General features: G+C 42.8%; 1 protein-coding gene across 1 annotated transcript in view; it reads right to left on the reverse strand.

Moving 5' to 3' along the window:
* Positions 1–175: 175 nt before the first annotated feature.
* LOC125228907 (glutamyl aminopeptidase-like) overlaps positions 176–23,436 on the reverse strand; it is a 28,369-nt gene continuing 5,108 nt past the window's right edge. The window contains 17 exon segments of the mRNA XM_048133623.1: positions 176–965; positions 1,333–1,457; positions 1,460–1,554; positions 2,963–3,092; positions 6,213–6,367; positions 6,858–6,934; positions 7,749–7,949; positions 8,942–9,069; positions 9,572–9,657; positions 11,481–11,618; positions 12,523–12,689; positions 14,022–14,153; positions 15,538–15,635; positions 17,341–17,511; positions 20,866–21,142; positions 21,312–21,447; positions 22,831–23,198. Of these exon segments, the coding sequence (XP_047989580.1) occupies positions 798–965; positions 1,333–1,457; positions 1,460–1,554; positions 2,963–3,092; positions 6,213–6,367; positions 6,858–6,934; positions 7,749–7,949; positions 8,942–9,069; positions 9,572–9,657; positions 11,481–11,618; positions 12,523–12,689; positions 14,022–14,153; positions 15,538–15,635; positions 17,341–17,511; positions 20,866–21,142; positions 21,312–21,447; positions 22,831–23,198 (2,652 nt within the window). The 3' untranslated portion in view covers positions 176–797.

Genomic DNA, 23,436 nt, shown 5'->3' on the forward strand with positions numbered 1-23,436 from the left:
ACGGACGGACGGAATTATGAATGAACTCATTGATAACTTGGATTTACCCAAGTTTGAAGTTAAGCGACACAATTATGAATGAATTCATTGATAAATTCACCATGCACTTTTGCTGCTGATAGTATGTTGGTAGGCACATCACTCACTGTAGAGCAAGTAATAAAAGTAGTTCCAATAAAGTTTGATATTTTATTTAAACACTAATATAACGAGTATAAGTACAACATTCTCAAAGATCTGTGCAGTCTTTAAATAGGTAACTTTATCATTTTAAAAAATCCTTGAAACTTAAGGCAAATGCATACAAAGACGTCGTTGAACCACCATAACATTTAAAGAAACTTTTGACTGGACATTATAAGATACATGTTTCAAAGGAGCATTTTGGGGCTTTATTCTCACACAGATGGCGCTCTGTCGGCCCACTCGATATTTTTCTAGCTCAATTATCATTCGAAATTCCTGATTGTCTGACAAAAGAGTAGAAAAAAAATTTGGCGCCACCTTCTTTGTAAATCGTTTTGCATGTGGCAACTATTTTGACACTTTTGTATGAGAACAGTTAAGTGTTGCTATTATAAAAAAATATTGTTCCATTTTCTTTTTTGCAAGCTGTGGGCGGGGAGAGAATATATGGCTTTACTTTGTCTTTTATAATTGGTTAAATTGAATTGACAAGTTATTGACAGGCTAACTTTTTCTAGTGTAATTTATCATTTTTTTTTCCTAGGCCGGAGAATTGATTTTGGCTTATGTTTTGATGAGGATCGGTATTTGGGTGAGTATGGGTTTATAGGTTATGACTTCTGCGTGGAGCGCTGTTGGCGTCTTGATTGCAGCCACGCGGTGACAGATGGCGCCCTATTGGCGGCCCACTTAATGTTGTTACGAACAGTCTCGAGCGCGCGTTTTCGCGCCGTTGCGCCGGCGCCCGCGTCGGGGTATTTTGCGTAGAATTCCTCCATCTGCAAGGACAAAGGGACTTTGGAGACGAATTTAAGCAAAAAGTTTACAGTTTCCATGGAGCTCGTGGATAAGTTCAGAGAAATTGTAACGCAGAGAATAGATCCAGTAAATACACACATATTTAAATTTGTAAAACAATTAGAGAACCACGGTAAATTTTCATTCATTACAAGTTATGCATTCTTAATGCCATGTTTGTACAAAGTTCGTACCCAGTCTATACTTTCTTTGTAGGTTTAATTCGAGGGTGATTTCAACGCGCGACAACATATAGGTACTATTCTATGGCTACAACGGTGCCAAGGCGCCGAAGGTTATTTATTCAAGGCTGCTTATTTGGATGACGTTGAATAAACAAAGTCTCACCTCATTAAGCTCTTTTTCTGTGTTGAACGAGTCGGTAACCCCCGGTATAACGGCGCCTAAGTACCGACTGTTAAGAGTATACCGCTCTACTAAAGAGGTCCAATTGTTGCGAACATGGTCCCAATGAGAGAAGTCCCTGAAGGGTTGTTGCTGATCATTTGGATGACGTTCAGGTAGTCTTGCGCGCGGACGTTGGTCTCGTTCCAGGCTAGCTCGAGGTACCTGAAAGGAATGAAAAGTTTTTTTATTCGTCAGGAAGATTGACAAATATTATCAATATTAGCATGTACGGCTTTCTTGGTCGATTTGCCGTAATTGTATTTAGTTCTATATCTACCTAAAATAATGGAAATAAGTTTTTTTGCAAAAAATACATTTTTGGCACAAGCTTGTATCGCCGACTGTATCCTTCAACAGTCATCTACTGCTCTCAGAGATGGTTCTAAAAACCCATTACTCGATGGGGATACGACGTTTCATAACAGACTTCCTATGACCACATTTCTGCTCCATTATCGGATCATCTCCATGATACCATAACATTGCATTGTCACGTGATTTACATATGTGTGCAAAATTTCAGCTCAATCGGAAATCGGGAAGTGGGTCAAATTTAGTTTCTATGTTTTGACCCAAACTAACATACTAACAAGGCAAGTTGAATAAAAGCTTGTAAAAAAACCGGCCAAGATTCGTTCAGTCAGCACTGCTAACTCACAAATTGCTTGTCCATGTGACAACGCTACAAACCAAACTATCGACCACCTGATTAAATACTGTCCCAGATACACGTATGCCAGATGCGTCCACGAGACTATCTGTGGAAAATATCAAAATATTCAACCCTACAATATAAAACAGTTAACCGACAAAGAAGAAACACTAGCCTCATTTATTAGTTACACCAAATATATAATAGATACCCTAAAAACCTTTAACAAAACATAACCAAATCCCTTATTACCTACCTGACCTGACCACCATCAGATCTAACCTATATAAAGCACCACTACAAAACACAATAAAACCAGCGCTACCAATGAAAGAGCAACCGGCCGCCCGTATCTCTAGCGAGGACCGATTGACTCTCAACAATGACTACTCACAAATGACCTTAAGCGCCATACATTTGTGACGGCGCTTTGGACAGACACACGAGTGATCCTATAAGGATTCCGTTTTTCCATTCTGAGGTACAGATTACGGAACCCTAAAAAGTGGCTAATCTGTAGTGTCTACGTATTATCAAAGAGGATCGAGTATTATAGAGAGTTACTGTCAAATTAAAATATGTAATCACAGTGCATAGACTGCCATCTCTCGACACAAACTTAAAACTTTAATATTTTACATTTTAAAACATATCAAGCTAAGAATATGAGCCAAATTGTCAAAACTGAGGTTTAAAAAGTTAGCTTGATATGTTTTCAAATGTCAAATATTAATATTAGCACCGTCTAGCCGAGCGTGCCCCAAAGGTGTAACGCCATCTTGGCCACCGTACCTTTTTCTCTATGGCTTTGAGGTACGCTTTTTTCTTAGACCTTATCCGTCTATACGGAGTTACATATGTCTTTGGTATTATCCTGTTTCGTGCCTGTAATTTACATATCAAGCAAATAAAACGTACTTTTTGAGTATATTAGTGTCCCTTGGCGCCGCTAACGCTTGCCTAATCTTCGACTGCTCATGAGCGTCCTCTTCTCTCTTGTAGATTTGCCAGAGTGCGTCCCACTCTGCCTGCGTGCCCTGTTTCATACCTGCAGGTAATACAGGAAATTAATTAATTTACGATACAAGTACGGAAACGAAATCTAAATCGGTACATCCTTTCGAAAGCTACAGAGAGACACGTCAAACTTATAACACTCCGTCGTTTTTGCGTTCGGGGTTAAAAGTTTGAGGTGTTTGTCTGTCTGTCTGTGTGTCTATCTGTGGCATTGTAGCTCCCAAACGGATGAACTGATTTAGATATAGGTTTTTTTTGTTTGAAAGTTGAATTAGTCGGGAGTTTTCTATCCATGTTTGATGGCAATCAGCCCTCTAAATCGTTTTTTTTTTGGTTAGGTTATAAAAAGACAGACAAAAAAGATACTCCCGTGGTAATACACCAGCGCCCTCAGATCGGTTTCCACAGCCCTCACGCTGCCCCCGTGGCTGCTCAGCCAGGACAGGAACCGGCTCCGGACCTTGCTCTGCGCTTCCGGCAGCTCCGCTTTAACGGCCAGAGACAGTGGTACGGAGGAGACACTCACCATGGTAATACACCAGCGCCCTCAGGTCGGTCTCCACAGCCCTCACGCTGCCCCCGTGGCTGCTCAGCCAGGACAGGAACAGGCTTCGGACCTTGCTCTGCGCTTCCGGCAGCTCCGCTTTAGTGGCCAGAGACAGTGGTGCGAAGGAAACACTCACCATGGTAATACACCAGCGCCCTCAGGTCGGTCTCCACAGCCCTCACGCTGCCCCCGTGGCTGCTCAGCCAGGCCAGGAACAGGCTCCGAACCTTACTCCGCGCTTCCGGCAGCTCCGCTTTAGTGGCCAGAGACAGTGGTACGGAGGAGACACTCACCGTGGTAATACACCAGCGCCCTCAGGTCGGTCTCCACAGCCCTCACGCTGCCCCCGTGGCTGCTCAGTCAGGCCAGGAACCGGTTCCGGACCAGACTCTGCGCTTCTGGCAGCTCCGCTTTAACGGCCAGAGACAGTGGTGCGTAGGAGACACTCACCGTGGTAATACACCAGCGCCCTCAGGTCGGTCTCCACAGCCCTCACGCTGCCCCCGTGGCTGCTCAGTCAGGCCAGGAACCGGTTCCGGACCAGACTCTGCGCTTCTGGCAGCTCCGCTTTAACGGCCAGAGACAGTGGTGCGTAGGAGACACTCACCATGGTAATACACCAGCGCCCTCAGGTCGGTCTCCACAGCCCTCACGCTGCCCCCGTGGCTGCTCAGCCAGGCCAGGAACAGGCTCCGAACCTTACTCCGCGCTTCCGGCAACTCCGCTTTAGTGGCCAGAGACAGTGGTACGGAGGAGACACTCACCGTGGTAATACACCAGCGCCCTCAGGTCGGTCTCCACAGCCCTCACGCTGCCCCCGTGGCTGCTCAGCCAGGACAGGAACAGGCTCCGGACCAGACTCTGCGCTTCCGGCAGCTCCGCTTTAGTGGCCAGAGACAGTGGTACGGAGACACTCACCATGAATCTGAGGTGGATTTACACCTCAGATTCAATTTACTAATATATTTCCAAGATATGGGATTGCAGATAAAAGATTAGTAATTACAGTAGCTCCTCAAAATGATATTTGTCCTCACGGTAATACATATCCTATAAAAGCTGTTCCTATTAATAAGAATAAAATAATTACCCCAATTATTCAGGTATATTTAAGATTAAATGATTCATAGTAAATTCCTCGTCCAATATGAAGATAAACACAAATAAAAAAAAATGAAGCTCCATTTGCGTGTAATGTACACACCAGCGCCCTCAGGTCGGTCTCCACAGCCCTCACGCTGCCCCCGTGGCTGCTCAGCCAGGCCAGGAACAGGCTCCGGAGCTTGCTCTGCGCTTCAGGCAGCTCCGCTTTAGTGGCCAGAGACAGTGGTGCGAAGGAAACACTCACCATGGTAATACACCAGCGCCCTCAGGTCGGTCTCCACAGCCCTCACGCTGCCCCCGTGGCTGCTCAGCCAGGCCAGGAACAGGCTCCGAACCTTACTCCGCGCTTCCGGCAGCTCCGCTTTAGTGGCCAGAGACAGTGGTACGGAGGAGACACTCACCGTGGTAATACACCAGCGCCCTCAGGTCGGTCTCCACAGCCCTCACGCTGCCCCCGTGGCTGCTCAGCCAGGACAGGAACAGGCTCCGGACCTTGCTCTGCGCTTCCGGCAGCTCCGCTTTAGTGGCCAGAGACAGTGGTACGGAGGAGACACTCACCATGGTAATACACCAGCGCCCTCAGGTCGGTCTCCACAGCCCTCACGCTGCCCCCGTGGCTGCTCAGCCAGGCCAGGAACAGGCTCCGGAGCTTGCTCTGCGCTTCAGGCAGCTCCGCTTTAGTGGCCAGAGACAGTGGTGCGAAGGAAACACTCACCATGGTAATACACCAGCGCCCTCAGGTCGGTCTCCACAGCCCTCACGCTGCCCCCGTGGCTGCTCAGCCAGGCCAGGAACAGGCTCCGGAGCTTGCTCTGCGCTTCAGGCAGCTCCGCTTTAGTGGCCAGAGACAGTGGTGCGAAGGAAACACTCACCATGGTAATACACCAGCGCCCTCAGGTCGGTCTCCACAGCCCTCACGCTGCCCCCGTGGCTGCTCAGCCAGGACAGGAACAGGCTTCGGACCTTGCTCTGCGCTTCAGGCAGCTCCGCTTTAGTGGCCAGAGACAGTGGTACGGAGGAGACACTCACCGTGGTAATACACCAGCGCCCTCAGGTCGGTCTCCACAGCCCTCACGCTGCCCCCGTGGCTGCTCAGCCAGGACAGGAACAGGCTCCGGACCTTGCTCTGCGCTTCCGGCAGCTCCGCTTTAGTGGCCAGAGACAGTGGTACGGAGGAGACACTCACCATGGTAATACACCAGCGCCCTCAGGTCGGTCTCCACAGCCCTCACGCTGCCCCCGTGGCTGCTCAGCCAGGCCAGGAACAGGCTCCGGAGCTTGCTCTGCGCTTCAGGCAGCTCCGCTTTAGTGGCCAGAGACAGTGGTGCGAAGGAAACACTCACCATGGTAATACACCAGCGCCCTCAGGTCGGTCTCCACAGCCCTCACGCTGCCCCCGTGGCTGCTCAGCCAGGCCAGGAACAGGCTCCGAACCTTACTCCGCGCTTCCGGCAGCTCCGCTTTAGTGGCCAGAGACAGTGGTACGGAGGAGACACTCACCGTGGTAATACACCAGCGCCCTCAGGTCGGTCTCCACAGCCCTCACGCTGCCCCCGTGGCTGCTCAGCCAGGACAGGAACAGGCTCCGGACCTTGCTCTGCGCTTCCGGCAGCTCCGCTTTAGTGGCCAGAGACAGGACAGTGGTGCGTAGGAGACTGTTGACAGCCATTTTAAAACAGTTAGAAGTAAAAATGAAAATTTGATTTAAATGATGATAACTTTGGCGTTTTGAAAGGAGCGCTGGTGGCCTAGCGGTAAGAGCGTGCGACTTTCGATCCGGAGGTCATAGGTTCGAACCCCAGTTCGTACCAATGATGTTTTTCGGAACTTATGTGCGAAATATCATTTGATATTTACCAGTTGCTTTTCGGTAAATGACAACATCGTGAGGAAACCGGACTAATCCCAATATGGCCTAGTTACCCTTCGGGTTGGAACTACTGCCTACGCCAAATTTTGGGATTAGTCGTTAAAGCGGACCCCAGGCTCCCATGAGCCGTGGCAAATGCCGGGATAACGCAAGGAGGATGATGAACTTTTGTGTTTTGAAAACAATTCCTGCCTGAAGGGCGCGTTGCTCATGGACGGCAATTCTTAAAGGGGCTTTTTTGTTTATAGTTATTGTTAAGTTTAGATTTTACTTACCGCTCAATCACACCCATACTGTCAGATTCTTTGTCCACTTTGGTATAGATAGGTTTGATAAGTTCTTGCATGTATAGCTGTCAAAATGAAAAAAAAAATACAATAAAAATTTGATTTTATGGAATGAACATATGTTTACAATCTCATCAAAATACACCTTATAGTTTTCCGAGTAAAACGGTTGCGACATGTGGACAGACAGGCGGATGGATTAAGTTTCCGTTGTAGCCATTTTGACTACGGCAGCCTAAATGTTCTGTTCTTAATTAGCATAAGTATTCATAAACCACAAATTCACAAGAATGAATTTAGAAGTTATTCTTGTACAGTGAGTAACAAAGCTAAATAAAAGTGCCAAAAAAGTACGTATACTGAACTTTATCCCTGTACATTAAGATCGTTTATACGAATTTTTGGCACTCGGTTGTACCATTTAGCTTTGTTGCTGATTGTAACATCGGCAACACAGTAACTGTACATTTGTAATCCTTATTACAACGGCATAAAGTCTACCGATGGTCAGTTAAAGGTGTTGAAAACGAAATTCGTAACTGGTGTCGATTTAAAACACTCACTTCGGTCGTGTTTTAAATCATCGCCACTCGTTTCGAATTTCCTTTTTTCCGCACATAATTATAGGTATCGTAAATATCGTAATGTACTATTAAATACCTTGAGTAAGGTACGAGCCTTGCCTTGGCTAATGCAGACTTAGCGTAAGTTGTTAACAAAAATTAACTCACTGTCAGTTTTGTGACGATAATTAAGCATGACATTTCAATAAAAACATTGTTTTTGTGTTAATTACATAAACTTTAAGCGATAATCTAATACGCTAATAATAATCTAGTCTTAATTACGAATAAAAGAGTAGAAAGTCGCTCGAAATACCTTGAGGTCGGCATACGCGGGTGTATTAAGTAGCCTCCTCGACAGATCGCCGTATATGCCCGCGGCGGTCTGCCACGGCATATAAGCGTCCTCCACACTGAGGTAGGTCGTCAAGTCCAGCGCTAGCGAGTAAGGTACGAGCCCCGCCTCGGCCAGTGCGGACACATCGTCTAGTAAGTTCGAGCGGTCGGATATCGATAGCTGTAACAAGTGTGAAAGACATTATATAATGTGCAGAACAGACACAATGGTTTCAATTTGCCAAAGACTCTAACTCCGTATAGAGTTTAAGAAAAAAAAAGTACCTCAGAACCATAAAGAAAAAGGTACGGCGGCCTAGATGGCGTTACACCTTTGGGGACTCTCGGGTAGATGGCGCTAATATTAATATTTGACATTTTTAGACATATCAAGTTAAGAAAATTGTCAAAACTGAGGATCAAAAGTTTTAAGCTTGTGTCGAGAGATGGCAGTCTATGCGCTGTGATTACACATTTTACTTTGACAGTAACTCTTTTTAATACTCGATCCTCGCCTTCAGCTGTTCTACCAAGCTTTGCATCTGCGGGTAATTGACGCGGTAATACCCCACTATGTTGTAAGCTCAGAGCATAGACTAGTTTAGTGCTAGAGAGGACAGTTGAGCATACATTTATCGTTGTGTGCGTGCGTGATGACATGACTCGCTGGTCATCTGTACACAGACATGAAAACGATGCGCGTGTATTGCGCGATAGCCCAATAAGAGCGTCCATCTACAAGTGAGATCAAGAGTTTCAATACAATGAGGAGGCAATGAGATTTTATCCCGCCAGTGCGCCTGTGCAAGTGCCTAAGCATGTCACTGTCATTATTCATATGTGTGAGAGAGAATAAACCTAAACATAAACGTATGACATTCTTTATCTGTGCAATGGACTAATAAGGTGGCGCCATCTGTACCATACCTTTGAGTGTGCCTCCTGTAACAGAACAAGCGTCTATGACGAGGAAATGGGCTCGTTATTACATATAAAACTTACGGCGAATCAACTTTTCCTTGACCAACTTTTTGGTGCATATTTCCTTCGGGATTTCATTGAATATTTTAACAAATAATATCTGTGATGGTTAATCACATGTTTAGTTACACTCCTCATTCGCCCGGCAAGGCCGATCTTCCTTCATACGTGTGCTGTTGTAAGACTACCCACCTGATCAGACCTCGCCTTCAGCTGTTCCACCAAGCTTTGCCACACTTCCTGAGGGTAGTTGACGCGGTAGTACCCCACTTGGTTATTATTTATTTTCAGCCAGGTAGCGGACGGCTCCGGTATTTCAACTGCAACAATATTAGTACTTGGTGGTTTATCAGAAACACAAACGACGTGACTTGGTTGTAGTTTGGATAATGTGTTCGCGTGTCTGCTAAGATGTTTGTGTCTACAATACAAATACTCTTTATTTCATACCTTGATAAAATACAATACAAAATAAAGAAGGAACGCAACACAAACAAATGTAAACAACAGGCGGTCTTATCGCTAAAGAGCGATGTTTGTGTCTACTGATGTACAAGTTGCGGAAACTGTCCAAAAAAATTAAAAGGTTCTTGGAAATTTCATGAAAGTTTCACAAGTATAGGAAATTTAGTTTTATGAAACGGAAAGTTTCAATCTCACTACAAAAATGAGGAAAGTTTCAAAATGTTTCTATAATGAAATTTCGCAATTTCGTATTGTCTTAGTTTATTTATTTTATTTTATACAGCTGACATAGACAAGAGCTATTACCGAAAATCGTTACTTTTAAATGCTATTAGTAAATATATTTTATCAACATACCGCTCTCCATTTTGTCTCCAAACCACAGGACTTTTTCATGCACGCCATTATTAGTTTTGTACGTCACAGGCACGAACCATCGGTAACTGTAGACAGAACAAGTCATGCAATTATAAATATGTATAGTATTTTAAACAGTATCAAGCGATTTATAGTACAGTCAACCAATTGGAACCCTAGGCGACTCTACAACCATGTCAAAATGACAAGCAGTAAGAGATTTCCACAGACCAACCCCTATAGACATCTATTACAAGACGACTCGCGGTCGCCAGCCTTCCTAGTATTTGCACTGATATAAGCGCGGGCGCTCGCCGTGCCCGATCAGTATCGACCAAGTAACAGACCCGAAAGCAGCGCGTGTTTTTCGCACAAAAAAATTGGAAAAGGGTATTTTGATGCCTTAAAGATGTCCACCTGTAGTGTGAAATGGTGTGGAAAGGTAACAAGAAGCTCAAATTTAAAAACAGACGGCATTACATTCCACAAATAAGTCATATTTATAATTTATTCAGAGCCGGCATAGGTCAACTTACATTGGCCACTTACGCGTCAGTAGAGGGACAGTCATACTTCTGTCCCTTTTCATCTGGCGCGACTGCCCGCCGTCCTTGAAACGGCCAATCACAGCGCGCTTAACACATTCCCCGCCCGCTCCTCGCACCCCAAACACTGGTGACTCGTATCGCGAACCAAATATACAAGACTGCCACTCTATAGGAGGTTCTCTGTGGAGATTTCTTACAATCCGATTTATAACGTTACTGTGACATAGTTCTACAGTGGCCTAGGATTCCAATTGGTTGGCTGTACATCGCTCGGCAATGAACTATAACTCGCTCGCGCTATCATTCCGTCTCTTTTATTTACACGGGAGCGACTATCTTCTGCTCGTTTCCATCACCGATAGCTTATCACTTACTCACTAGTAGTGCACTAGTGGGCATTTTCGCGAGAACAATCACCAACAATATTTTTATTAAAACCGAAATAAATTACACATATGAAAGAAAAAGTACGGGGGGCAAGAACCATACCGTTCTGCCCTAGGGATGGACAGAGGGCGCTACGAGTCCTTGTATAGATTACTCATATGAGAGATAATTTCGACCTCGACAGCTGTGACCTGGGTGGCCGAGCGGATTAAGAGGCATTTCCCGCGATTGGAAAGTACGCTGGTTCGATTCCAGCCTCAGGCACCAGAGGACTTGGTCACTTTTTCTTTCATATGTGTAATTTATTTCGGTTTTAATTTATATACATAGTAGTGTGACTACTTTAAGACAGCACAAATTGAAATATTTTCAATAGATTATAATTTAACTTGTGTTCATTGGAACAATATTTTTGCTAACGGCCCAGCCACGACATTGGTCTAAGCGCGACAGCGGTGAGCGGCAGCCATGCGTGCGAATGAAAAGTCACATCGCTGTGTCTCGCTCCTATGTATGGCCGCCGCTCACCGCTGTCGCGCTTAGACCAATGTCGTGGCTGAGCCATAAGGTAGGTAAATTTTATGTTATTCTTACTCAGAATCACGAGCCCTTTCGATCTAGGACAAAATACAAGAGACAAAAAAATGTTCCCAAAATTTTCTATTACTTTGCATACTTTCCACTTTGTAACCGCTGTACAAAGTGTTTGCAAAATGGTAAAAAAAAGTGGAAAAATAAACTGGGAATCCGCCCAGTAGGATGAAAAGGGCTCGGAATTCTGAGTAGGAAAAACATTAAATTTACCTATTTAAAAAAAAAAAGTTATTGAACCTTTTTCGCGAAAATGCCCTAGACCTTTAAAAATACCTCTCTTGTTACATTGGAGTTTTTAATCTTAATCTTAACAAATCAAAAAAACTTGGCAAGTCTGGACTGGGAAACTATGAATTAAAATTAAAATGAAAATATCTCACTTGTAGTCCGAGTCGTTCGGTGATTGTGCCTCCGGGTCCAAGAGGAACCGAGATTGTGTGACGCGGTAGGTGTTGTTCGTTTTGGTCACCGTTAGCACTGGGTAACCCATTTGGCGGGTCCACGTATCCATTATGTACCTGAAAATATTATAAATCCTTAATTACGAGCAAAGACATATATAACTCCGTATAGACAGATAAAGTCTAAGAAAAAAACGTACCTCAGTACCATACAGAAAAAGGTACGGTGGCCTAGATGGCATTACATTACCTTTGGGGTACGGTCAGCTAGATGGCGCTAATATTAATATTTGACATTTTAAAACATATCAAGCTAAGAATATGGGCCAAATTGTCAAAACTGAGGTTCAAAAGTTTTACGCCTGTGTCAAGAGATGGCAATCTATGCACTGTGATTAGTGATTACACATTTTACTTCGACAGTAACTCTCTATAATACTGGATCCTCTTTGTTACGAGTAAATAAAACTTTATGGTGAATTTCATAATCAGAAATACAAACTTATATTACTACACTAAAGCTCATTGTTCATCAACTAAATTTAGAAAAAAAAACGTGAAGCGAGGCGTGAACCGCTATTGCAAATGCCGATGGCTGAGCTTCGCATTAGACCGAAGACCCGAAGCATCCAAAATTAGCTACGTTAACAGAATAATAGAACAAGCACAAGATTGCAAAGGCTGAGCTCCGCGCCGGTTCCAAGACCCAAAGCGTCCAGAAGGTTACTTTTCAAACACAGAACTAATCCCAAGGTCAATATTATATTATATGGGAAACTGTGTGTGTCTGTTTGTCTGTCCGTCTTTCACGGCAAATCGGAGCGACGAATTGACGTGATTTTTTCACTGGAGATAGTCGAAGGGATGGAGAGTGACATAGGCTACTTTTTGTCTCTTTCCAACCCCCCCCTCCCTTAAATGGAGGGTGTACGCTTGTGGAGCAGTTTTCAAATTTAACACGAGCGAAGCCGCGGGCAAAAGCTAGTGGTACCTATATACAAGTATTATTTACGAAACTTACGTAAGGTTAAGCTCAGGGTTGTCCTTCTTAAAGTAGGGGTCCAGCGACGCGAGCAAGTCTTGCGTCACCGTGTTCCCGAACTTGTGCTTCTTGAGATAGTCCGAGACCCCCTTGCGGAAGTTCTCCTCGCCTATGAAACCTTCCAGCATTCGTAATACTGACGAACCCTGGGAAAATATTTGGTACATTAATATTAGTAGATTACATTCAAAACATCGTGAGGAAACCGGACTAATTCCAATAAGGCCTGGTTACCCTTTGGGTTGGAAAGTCAGATGGCAGCCGCTTTCGTAAAACTAGTGCCTATGCCAAATCTTGGGATTAGTTGTCACAGCGGACCCCAGGCTCCCATGAGCCGCGGCAAATGCCGGGATAACGCAAGGAGGATGATGACACAAAATTAAAATTTTGAAAAAACCCCCGACCGCGACATAGTAGACCGATTTTCATGAAACATGGCTAAGAACACTCCCGACTAACTCAGCTTTCAGACAAAAAAACGAAATCTAAATCGGTTCATCCGTTCGGGAGCTACGATGCCACAGACAGACACACACACAGACAGACAAACACACAGACAGACGCGTCAAACTTATAACACCCCTTCGTTTTTGCGTCGGGGGTTAAAAACTAGCCAGTAAAGTACCTATGAAATGTCTTTGATCCCATGCAATTGTCGGCCGAGACGAAGCCGAGGTCATTGAGGTCAAGAAGCATGTGATCTGAGGCTTTCTTGTTTACTGGCCAAGGTATATAGTTTTCTGTTCGATGGAGCCAGGACTTCGTTTAGCGCAGCGGCCTGAAATTTGACGCTTTCCGGCCGGGGGACAGAAACGTATTGTTTGATTGTGAGTCCCACTTTACTTATAAGACATTGTAACTATTTTTTTTATGCTTATGAGTCTTTTGTCACGTTAATCAATATTAAGATGAATTTTAGGGTCCCCCCACATCTAGCGTCTCGCGAGCGTCGCGTCGGGCCAACTGTATGGGCAAAGCCTGACCCGGCGTCTTTTTCCATACAGTTGGCCCGACGCGACGCTCGCGAGACGCTAGATGTGGGGGGACCCTTAATGTAAATACCTTTATGTACCTTTTTTAAACACCTTTATTAAGAATTTCACCTCCCTTTTCCTCTCTGTGGTGTCACAGTTAGAAGTCGGCTGTGGGATATGGATTCGATTATGGCCATGGACTAGCAACCTGTCACTGCTAATATTTTGATAATGAGTATATACCATAATATTCCCTTCCTTCTTAGTCGTATACTCTTGTCAGAGTAGTCGTGGTCATTGGGGTCGTTGTGCTGCCTTTTTAATGGTTTCCGTCATATTTGCAGCGTTCCGGGCGCAGAGATTTAAGGGTGACCCGGTGAGAGCCCTCACTTGGTCTGTCCATCGCATTGAGGGCGCAGTCTGGGTCTTGTACAGCCCACTCTTCCCTGAACAACAAGTCTCTCTATGGCGGACTCTATATTCCAAATATTTGTTTTTACTTACCTTATTATATGATATGGAGTCAAATATAGCCGTGATCTGGTCGGGCGTCTCCACAGTTTGCACGATGGGGTGGCTCGACAGTTTCGCGTCAGTCACCATCACCGAGTGCATGCCCTTCAAGAACTGGTCCAGCTGAAATAAACAAATACGAGTTAGTTGCTTCAAATACACATGTCGTCACTGCTTTGTAAAAAAATCTCGTATATATCTTCCTCTGTCAATGAAAAGACAAATGCAGTGACTATGTAGGTATGAGATGCATAATATATAGAGACTGCATTTCAACTCTTAACTCAAATAATCTTTTCAATTTAAGATTAGCAGTTAAGTATGTTATAAATGCATGTACGTTTCTTAGAAATAAACAGATTAAATTAAAAAAAAAATTTTTTTTTTTTTAAGCTTTGAGCAGCAAAGACCTATATAACTTCGTATAGACAGATAAAGTCTAAGAAAAAAACGTACCCCAAAACCATACAGAAAAAGGTACGGTGAGCTAGATGGCGTTACATCTTTGGGGTACGCTCGGCTAGATGGCGCTAATATTAATATTTGTCATTTTAAAACATATCAAGCTAAGAATATGGGCCAAATTGTCAAAACTGAGGTTCAAAAGTTTTAAGCCTGTTTCGAGAGATGGCAGTCTATGCACTGTGATTACACATTTTACTTTGACAGTAACTCTCTTTAATACTCTATCCTCTTTGGTAGCAGTGTGAAATACGAGATTTTTTCAAAGTAGTGACGATTAATATGAAATAGGGTACCTATACCTTTTAGGGACATGTGTCTGTATTTATTAATAGCCGAGTCCACAGTTCCACACTGACCGAGCAGCCTCATGAGGCAATGCACCGCGCACAAAACGTGCGCGGTTCTAAACAATTATGATGGAAAGAGTGATTCAGAGCATCTTGACAGATGATTCTTGCCGCGAGTATAGTAAGAAAACAAATGTGCGTGATTGGAGATCAGAGACAAAGCTCTATAATAAAGGTCTGATCTATAATAAAGGCTATAATAGCTAGCGCTATAAAGATAAAGAGCTATAATAAAGGGCTATAATAAAGGGCTGATCTTTATCGCCCACTGCTGAGCATAGGCCTCTCTTCTAAAGCTCAACGAGGGTGCGGCGTGCTGACGACGGGAGGACTTACGGAACTAATTTATTCCGTCTATTATCCTTTGAGTCGTCGGCAACCCGAACCCTCCTTAGAACTTGTACACTCCTTTTTGCTGTATACTTAACACTACACTCCCCGTGTACAATTTTCTAATGGGGTGGCAACGCGCATGTGACGCTCTTTGAGTTGCAGGCGTCCATAGGTTACGGCGACCGCTTTCCATCAGGCGGACCGTATGCTTGTTTGCCACCGATGTAAAGTTCGACCCAACGTTTAACAAGGCACTTGCCTCAGAGACCGCAGGTGCAGCTGCAGCAGGAATCTGTTGACAGTTCCTGTGAAGCCCAAAGTATTTTCTGATAAAATAAAGGTAAGTTTAAGTTCAAACTTACCATGGTCCAAGAAGGTTCGATGGCGTTGAGGCACTTGACCTGCATGTAGGACGCGAAGCCCTCGTTCAGCCACAAGTCGTCCCACCATTTCATCGTCACTGCAGGGGGATAAAGATAAATAGGCTAACCTAACTCAGTAAAAGACAAATAAAGTCTCAGAAAAACACGTACCGAGGAACCATGAAGAAACATTTATTAGGTATGGTCATAAATTAAATATAACAAGATCATACTATCCCATAATTAAAACGTCGAACGCGCTTACACTCCACCACACATAGAAAAAAAATGCCTTGTTGCCACCGATTATTTGTAGATTGGCATTAAGTGTCAATTCCGAGCCGTAAATCTATGTCAAAAGTGACACTTAACGCCATCTACAAGTATAATCGAAAGCTACAAGACATTTTTTTTTGTGGCGCCATCTATGTGTGATGGAGTGTAAGCGCGGTCTTAGGCGGTCGCATTTTAATATATGGGATGGTATGATCTTGTTATATTTAATTTATGGTATGGTACAGTCACCGGCATAAATATGTGATGATTTCTATACCTTGTCACATTAACGTCTTGTTTGAAATGTCATACGAAATTGTCAAACGATTTAAAGCAAGAAGATACAGATATCATCACATCACCGGCGTGACTGTACAGATGGTTAATGAATAATATTAATATAATTTTATTACACATCAAGTAAATATTACCCATGGGTCAAATTGTCAAAACTGACATTCAAACGTTTTAACCAGGACAACGCAGTCTCACTATTTCACATTTTACGTAGACAGTCATTCTCTATACATACTCGATTCTCTTTGGTGTCTATAAAGGAAAAATTATGCGGTAGCAGGGGCGGCTCACTCCGCGATTCTATCGCCGCGCTACAAGTACATGCTGGCGGCCGCGAGTTCGCGGCCTAATCAGGGGTGGCGCGCGTTCTCGCGGAACGCACGTTCGCACTTTCTATTGTTACTTTACGTTGCGAATTTTTTTAAGGTTCATATGCGTTGTCCTCGTGTGGAATGGCTAATAATGTTTACTTAAATAAATATCTTGAATAAAATAAATACCATAGGACATTTTTACACATATCTACTATTGATTAAGTCCCCCGGAAAGGTTCGATAAGGCTTTGTGATGATGGAACTTAAACAAAAATATATAAATACTATATATATACCTAGAAAGTACCCAAGACCTGAATATAATAGTATAACATTTTATTGAGTATTAATTTGTTTTAATCCATTAGGCAACCCTATCGCCGAACGCCGCGCACGTGCGGCTCATTTCTTGTTAGAATTTTGTAGGCATTTAAAAAGGCGGCATGTCGCGAACATCAAAGTAGTGGGCCTTCTGTACTTGTACTATTATATATTCTGTGGCGGTAGCTCTCATTGAAATTTATATAACACTTTCTTGACCCAAATGTAAAATGTGGCAGGTGGTGCCGCTCGCGAATCGGCCTCCACAGTCATCGAACCCGTTATCTAAACAACGTGTAAATCTTCTGCAATAGACGTAAAGGCCTGTGATGGCCTATATGTGGGAGAACAGGGGGCCGATTTTTGAGTCTCACTGTCACTAAAACACCGGTTGAAAACGGTGACTTGCCTTTTATTTTCAGTGACAATTTTCTGAATTCGAATGCGTGAGACTCAAAAATCGGCGCGCAGGCCCCGTAGCCGAAAGAAATGCAGTCTGGCTCTGTCGCGCCAATACGCAAGAGCGATAGAGATAGATTGCAGAAATGCCATTCGGCTACGGGAACAGACCAGTGAAAGTGTTAATACTGCGTACCCAAGTTGCCGAACCACATGTGTGCCAGCTCGTGCGCTATAGTGTTGGCTACGCTGATTTTATTCTGGGCCGAGGCCGTGGCCTCGTCCACCAAGAAGGAAGTCTCGCGGTATGTCACCAGGCCCCAGTGCTCGGTTGCACCCGATATGTAGTCCGGGATGGCTATCATATCTGTAATATAGTAAGATAATTATTGGTTGAGCCGCAGACTGGATACAAATGTCAAGCAACAATGAGGAGACACACCGACTTGCATATTTTTAAAACATATATTTTCTGCCCGCGGCTACGCTCGCGTTAAACTCGTAAATTGCGGAATTCTCCATACAAACTTCCACCCCCCCTTTTAGGGAAGGGGGGAAAGGGGTTAGAAAGAGACAAAAAGTACCCTATGTCACTTTCCATCTTTTCAACTATCTCCACTTAAAAATCACGTGAATTTGTCACTAGGCATTACCGTGAAAGACGGACAAACAAACAGACACACACACTTTCCCATTTATAATACATATTAGTAAGTATGGATTTCACAATGACAGCAGGAACAGTCAGGATAAAATTATGATGAACTTGTACCATAATGGAAAATCTGATTTATCCTGAAGTATTTGAGTTTATACTTTTTTCAAGCATTATCGAACTCAAAGATAAAGATAAGATAAAAGATAAAAGACATTTATTCGTGACATTCACAACACGTACGTACATGTAAAAGCAACAAGAAAACAAGAAACAGAGAACAGAGCATTAAGTGCGCATCACGAAATGGGCCCAACTCAGAATATTGCTAGCTGAAAGCCAGCGCTGGCCTTCCATAGGGCCCATTCGGTGATGCCACGACAGATAACACACACAGAACAATAAAGAGAAAAGATCGAAAAAAAACACTAAATGCCATCTAATTATTATACACAAAAGGGATCATCCATTAATTACATCACACCTAGAGGGGGGGGGGGGGAGGGGGTCCTCAAAATGTGACATGTTGTGACAGGGGGGAGGGAGGAGTTCGAATGTTTGTGAGTCACATACAAAATATTTGCAATATCTAAGTTAAAAAAAATCTATTTCAATTGAACCTCTGTGATAAAAATACAGAGTTGGCAACAGCTCTTAAAATGAGAGGTAAGTAGTATCGGGCGGCCTAGGCTGGAGGAAGATCAAGTTGACTTAGTAGAAACTGAACAGAGTATAGCAGTTTTTGGTGGTGCAGCCGATGACCGCCGTCGCACTGAAGCTATAAGAAGCTGCAAACCTTGGACGACTAACAGGCCGAATTGATTAAACGAGGATACCACATCAGTAGATCTGGGTTGTACTTAAGACTCCTTCCCAGGCGAGTTAACACAGAAGAAGGAAAAGGACATGTCGTAACAGTCTCTGTAAAACTATGCAGACCGGACACTACGCTTCATGCAAAACACATGGATGGCAAATTCTGTACAGCTACCTACTATAAGAAACCTAGAGTCTCTGGATCAATGGATGATAAGGCACGTGTGCCCTTGGGAATAACAGCTGCCCACACTCAGGCACCTATATTGATGCACCTGGATTACCGGGTAACATTACCGGACCATGATTTTGTAGTAGCTGAAAGGCATAAGCTTATCCCTTCAGTGTACGCCGGCATCGTTATAAAGAAGGACGGAGAAGGAAAGCCAGAATCAGTGACACACTCCGGGCCTACAGCAATTCTTCATCGAATGCAGAGACTCACGCCACCGATGTGCATAAACTGCCAAATCTACCTGCATTCGAAAACTTAATGAGAACTCGAGATGGTTTTGCGAAGCCCGTATTTGTTTTTACTTGTGACGGCGGACCCGACGAAAACCCGAGATATGAAAGAGTGATAATTTCAGCAATTCAGCATTTCAAATATTTTGATCTGGATGCTATATTGTTATAGCTACAAATTCTCCAGGTAGAAGTGCTTTCAATCGAGTAGAAAGGCGAATGGCACCTCTCAGTCGTGAACTGACAGGTGTTATCCGCTTTGACGCTTTCGGTTCTCATCTGGACTCCAGTAATAGTGACTTAGAGCTAGAAAAACGAAATTTTGAAAGTGCAGGCATTGTCTTAACCAACATTTGGAGCGAATTGGTTATTGACGACTTTCCTGTTATCGCCGAATACATTTCACCAACAATCACCAATCTGGACATTGGACAGGCCAAATTGCTTAAAAATTACGCTACTTGGTACGCAATTCACGTCCGTGAATCTCAATATCTGTTACAGATAGTGAAATGCGACGTTGCGGCATGTTGCGGTGTGAGACGCTCAAGCTTGTGGCGGTTATTAAGACAAAGGTTTTTACCACCACCTGTTTTGATAAAACAGACGGCAGAAGGGTATGGAACTGTAGAAACCGATGACAACGATGCTAAATTCGCCCCACTGTTATTGCAGTTGTCTTTGGATCTACGAGCGTCATCACTTTTCAAGCAGGTTCCGTACGATACATATTGCCCAAGTGTACAAGCGTACCTGTTCAAACGGTCTTTTGACATATGTGGCTTGTATCTGGCATCATACAAAGCAGCTAACCTTCACATGAAGCAGGTACATAAAAAAAAAGAAACTATCCCTAGCTCGAAAATCCGGGCTCAAAGAATTGCAGCTAGAAGGGCCAGTGAAATGCTTTGCTTGATTAAAAAATTTGACGACCGGTCTGGCTCAGTCGGTAGTGACCCTGCCTGCTAAGCCGCAGTCCTGGGTTCGAATCCCGGTAAGGGCATTTATTTGTGTGATGAGCACAGATATTTGATCCTGAGTCATGGATGTTATCTATGTATATAAGTATGTATATCGTCGCTTAGCACCCGTAGTACAAGATTTGCTTAGTTTGGGGCTAAGTTGATCTGTGTAAGGTGTCCCCAATATTAAAATAATAATAATAATAACGATCATTGTTCCGATAGTCGTTTCAGCGAACGGTCTCATAGCGAAGAGTCTCGAGCAACATCTTAAGAGACATGCGGTGATCTTGGACACGGCGCGGATAGTCCGACGGTTAGAGAGAGGTCTCTGCAGCCCTAACCACCGGCAGCTTGGGCCCTGGCCCGCTGCTGGCGGCACCCTAGGTTAGGTTTTTTGTAATATGTTTATATGTTTTTATATTGTTTTGTAAATGTTTTTATATTTTATTTTTATATACATATTGTAAAATACCTAGCCTAAGAATGAAAATAAATACTGAGATGATAATAATAATAATGACGCATTGTGGTACTACGAAGGAGATGTGGACTCTAATAATGTCCCAGAATCTGTCGAGAGTGTGACAATCATCCCTGACACAATCCCAATGAAAAGTTACTTTCAAAGTGTTTTGTGATTTTTACCTTCTTAAACTAAGAATCTAAATGTGACGTCACACTAGGGGGAGGGGTGTAGTTTAGTGTGACGACGTGTGACAAGGGGGGAGGGAGGGGTCAAAAAATCATGAAATTGGTGTGACGTAATTAATGGATGATCCCAAAGTACTGAGTAATAGACTAAGTGAAAGTATTTTCAAACCTAATTTAGGCAGAGGGAATGGCACTTCATAATACTGCACATAGAACTCAGTCGCTCTCTTCCCAATACTCTGAGCGAAATCTATTTTGTGCATTTGGTCCTTCTGCGCGAATGACCTCAATATGAAGTTACTTCCTATGCCGTTGGAGTTGATCTCTGCCTCTTTGGAGGCAAAGTCACAAATCACGAAGCAGGCCAAGTATGTGGACATGGGAACACTTGTTGCGAATGTCACAACCTCTGAGGATGTTTTCTCATCACGAGTTCTAGATATTTCCTGAAAAGATATAAAAGATACAGTGATCTGCAAAATTACATGAAGGAACCATAAAATTCTTTTATAAATTGGCCATGCACTTTTGCAGCACCATAAACCATTTCATGGTTATTTATTTATTTAATTATAATAACCATAAGTAGTACTTACATCCATAGTTAGTACTTACATTCATATTGGAGAGAGCTACATAATTTTCCGGTTTTATGAGGGTGATATCATAAGTGGCCTTAAAGTCCGGTTCATCAAAGCAGGGGAATGCTTGCCGGGCATAAGTCGGCTGGAACTTGCTTGCCACCATTGTCCTGAAATTTAATTAAAGTATGTGTCACCCTTTTCAGCTTAATGTTGATGTACACTATACATTGCATTTGTTCTGTTTATAAAGAAGAAGTAGTAGAACACTACACCTACAGATATCACTTCTATTTGTAGTGTTATGGCAAAAACCTAATGGTAAGGTTATTCTACATGTAGCCATCCATTTTTCCATAAAAAAAAATTTAACTATGTTTTACACACAGTCCAAAGTTTCAAATTAAGGATTTACAAAAGTTTGTTACTTAAAAGTCTACCATATTAATTCTAAGCCTATCTACTACCTATAACTATATTAATTTTAATATTGTCTTCGGTTACCACAATAGTTACTCATGAAATAAAACTATGGAAACGGATTAAATCGCGTATAATGAATATATTATGCGTAAATTAATTTTATTTTAATATACTATTACTATACATACATTTATGTAAACAATATAAATATGAACATTACATACTTGCCATTGCTCAGGCGTGACGAATAAAAGCCAACAATTTTTTGTGTTAATTTGCCTTCAAAATCTATATCAATTTGGTAACTACCCGGGCTCAAGGGATCATTGAACTCGATCAAAAGTTGCTCAAGTTTCTCCACCTCCACGTATTTAAATACCGGTATTTCCCTATCTCCTCTGAACACTTGGACTTTACTTATGTCTAAAAACTTGGTATGTAAGTTAACATAGTTTTTCTCCTGCTTTAAAATGATGTTGATTTTAACATTTCCTTGGAAAACACCGGTGTCCAGGTTGGGTCTCAACAATAGTTTATAGTTCACAGGACGAACTAGGGAGGAAAGCCTTTCGAAAAGCGTTACATTTAATGGCGGACCCATTATAGAACAAAGCGTAAACACACAACTACTTGTAATTTAATAAGTTTCTAACAAATAAGACGAGAAAGGAATGATCGTATAATGATAAACACTTTTTGACGTAAAGACAGCTGAAGATGACATTGATGACAGTGACAGTCACAATTATAGTAATAAAGGCCTCTATAAACGTCACGACAGTCACATGCAATTTGCAATACATTACGCCATGATTTGATTACGACTTGATTGACATTGTTTTGGTCGATCGATTTTCGCTACTTCTACATTCATGCGTCGAGGGGGGTCATGATTTAGGCTCCACGTGACCCTCCCCGGGGGGCCTGGGCCTTTACCACGTGACCCCCCCCTGGGCACGAAGCTGGATCCTTCTACATTCCTAACATTACAATGCGATTTTCATTCGGTGTCAACAAGTTTGAAAAGGACACCTGTCACCGAGCTTTACGCTTTTAGGTTTCTAAAAAAATGTTCCTTCTTTGTTGGTGCAATTAAATTTTCAATAACAAATGAATCAAATTCAACTTACCTGCCATTTTTCAATGTGCTTCCGTAGAATCCGACCAAACCTTCAAGCTTTCCTGAGAAGACTATTCTCAGAGAGTAGCGGCCTTTTGCTATCTCTTCTTTCGTTCTTATAATCAACATGTTTCTTCGGGTATCAATATTATGTTCTGTTATTATATATTGTTTATTCAAATCATCGTCTCTTTTCAAATCCACCAATGTTATTTGGAGTTTATTCGTATGCAAAGTTATATTTTTCGTGGGCTGTAATACGTCTAGCTGAACGCTGACAGATCCAGTAAATGTTTTATTGTGGCCTTTGAATGTTGGCTCCAGTCTCAATTTGTAGTTTTTAGGTATTACGTGTCTTGGAAGCTTGTAATTCATATTCTACAAAACAGAAAACAATACCGTTAAAAGGAACTACATAGATAACTGGAACCATTTTTTTTTTGTTAGAAATATATTTAAAGTGGAAACTAAATGTCACTTTCTCCTGCAGTCCTTTTACTCCTCCTAGATTGAGGGTAATTATACATCTTTTAGTCTACAAACCTATTTTTCTGAGTTCATACCTCTTTCAGTATAAGTACCTATTTATGTATTTATTGCAATATTCGACAGCGAA

The sequence above is a fragment of the Leguminivora glycinivorella genome, chromosome 1 (genome assembly GCF_023078275.1).
Source record: "Leguminivora glycinivorella isolate SPB_JAAS2020 chromosome 1, LegGlyc_1.1, whole genome shotgun sequence".
NCBI classification, from domain to species: domain Eukaryota; kingdom Metazoa; phylum Arthropoda; class Insecta; order Lepidoptera; family Tortricidae; genus Leguminivora; species Leguminivora glycinivorella.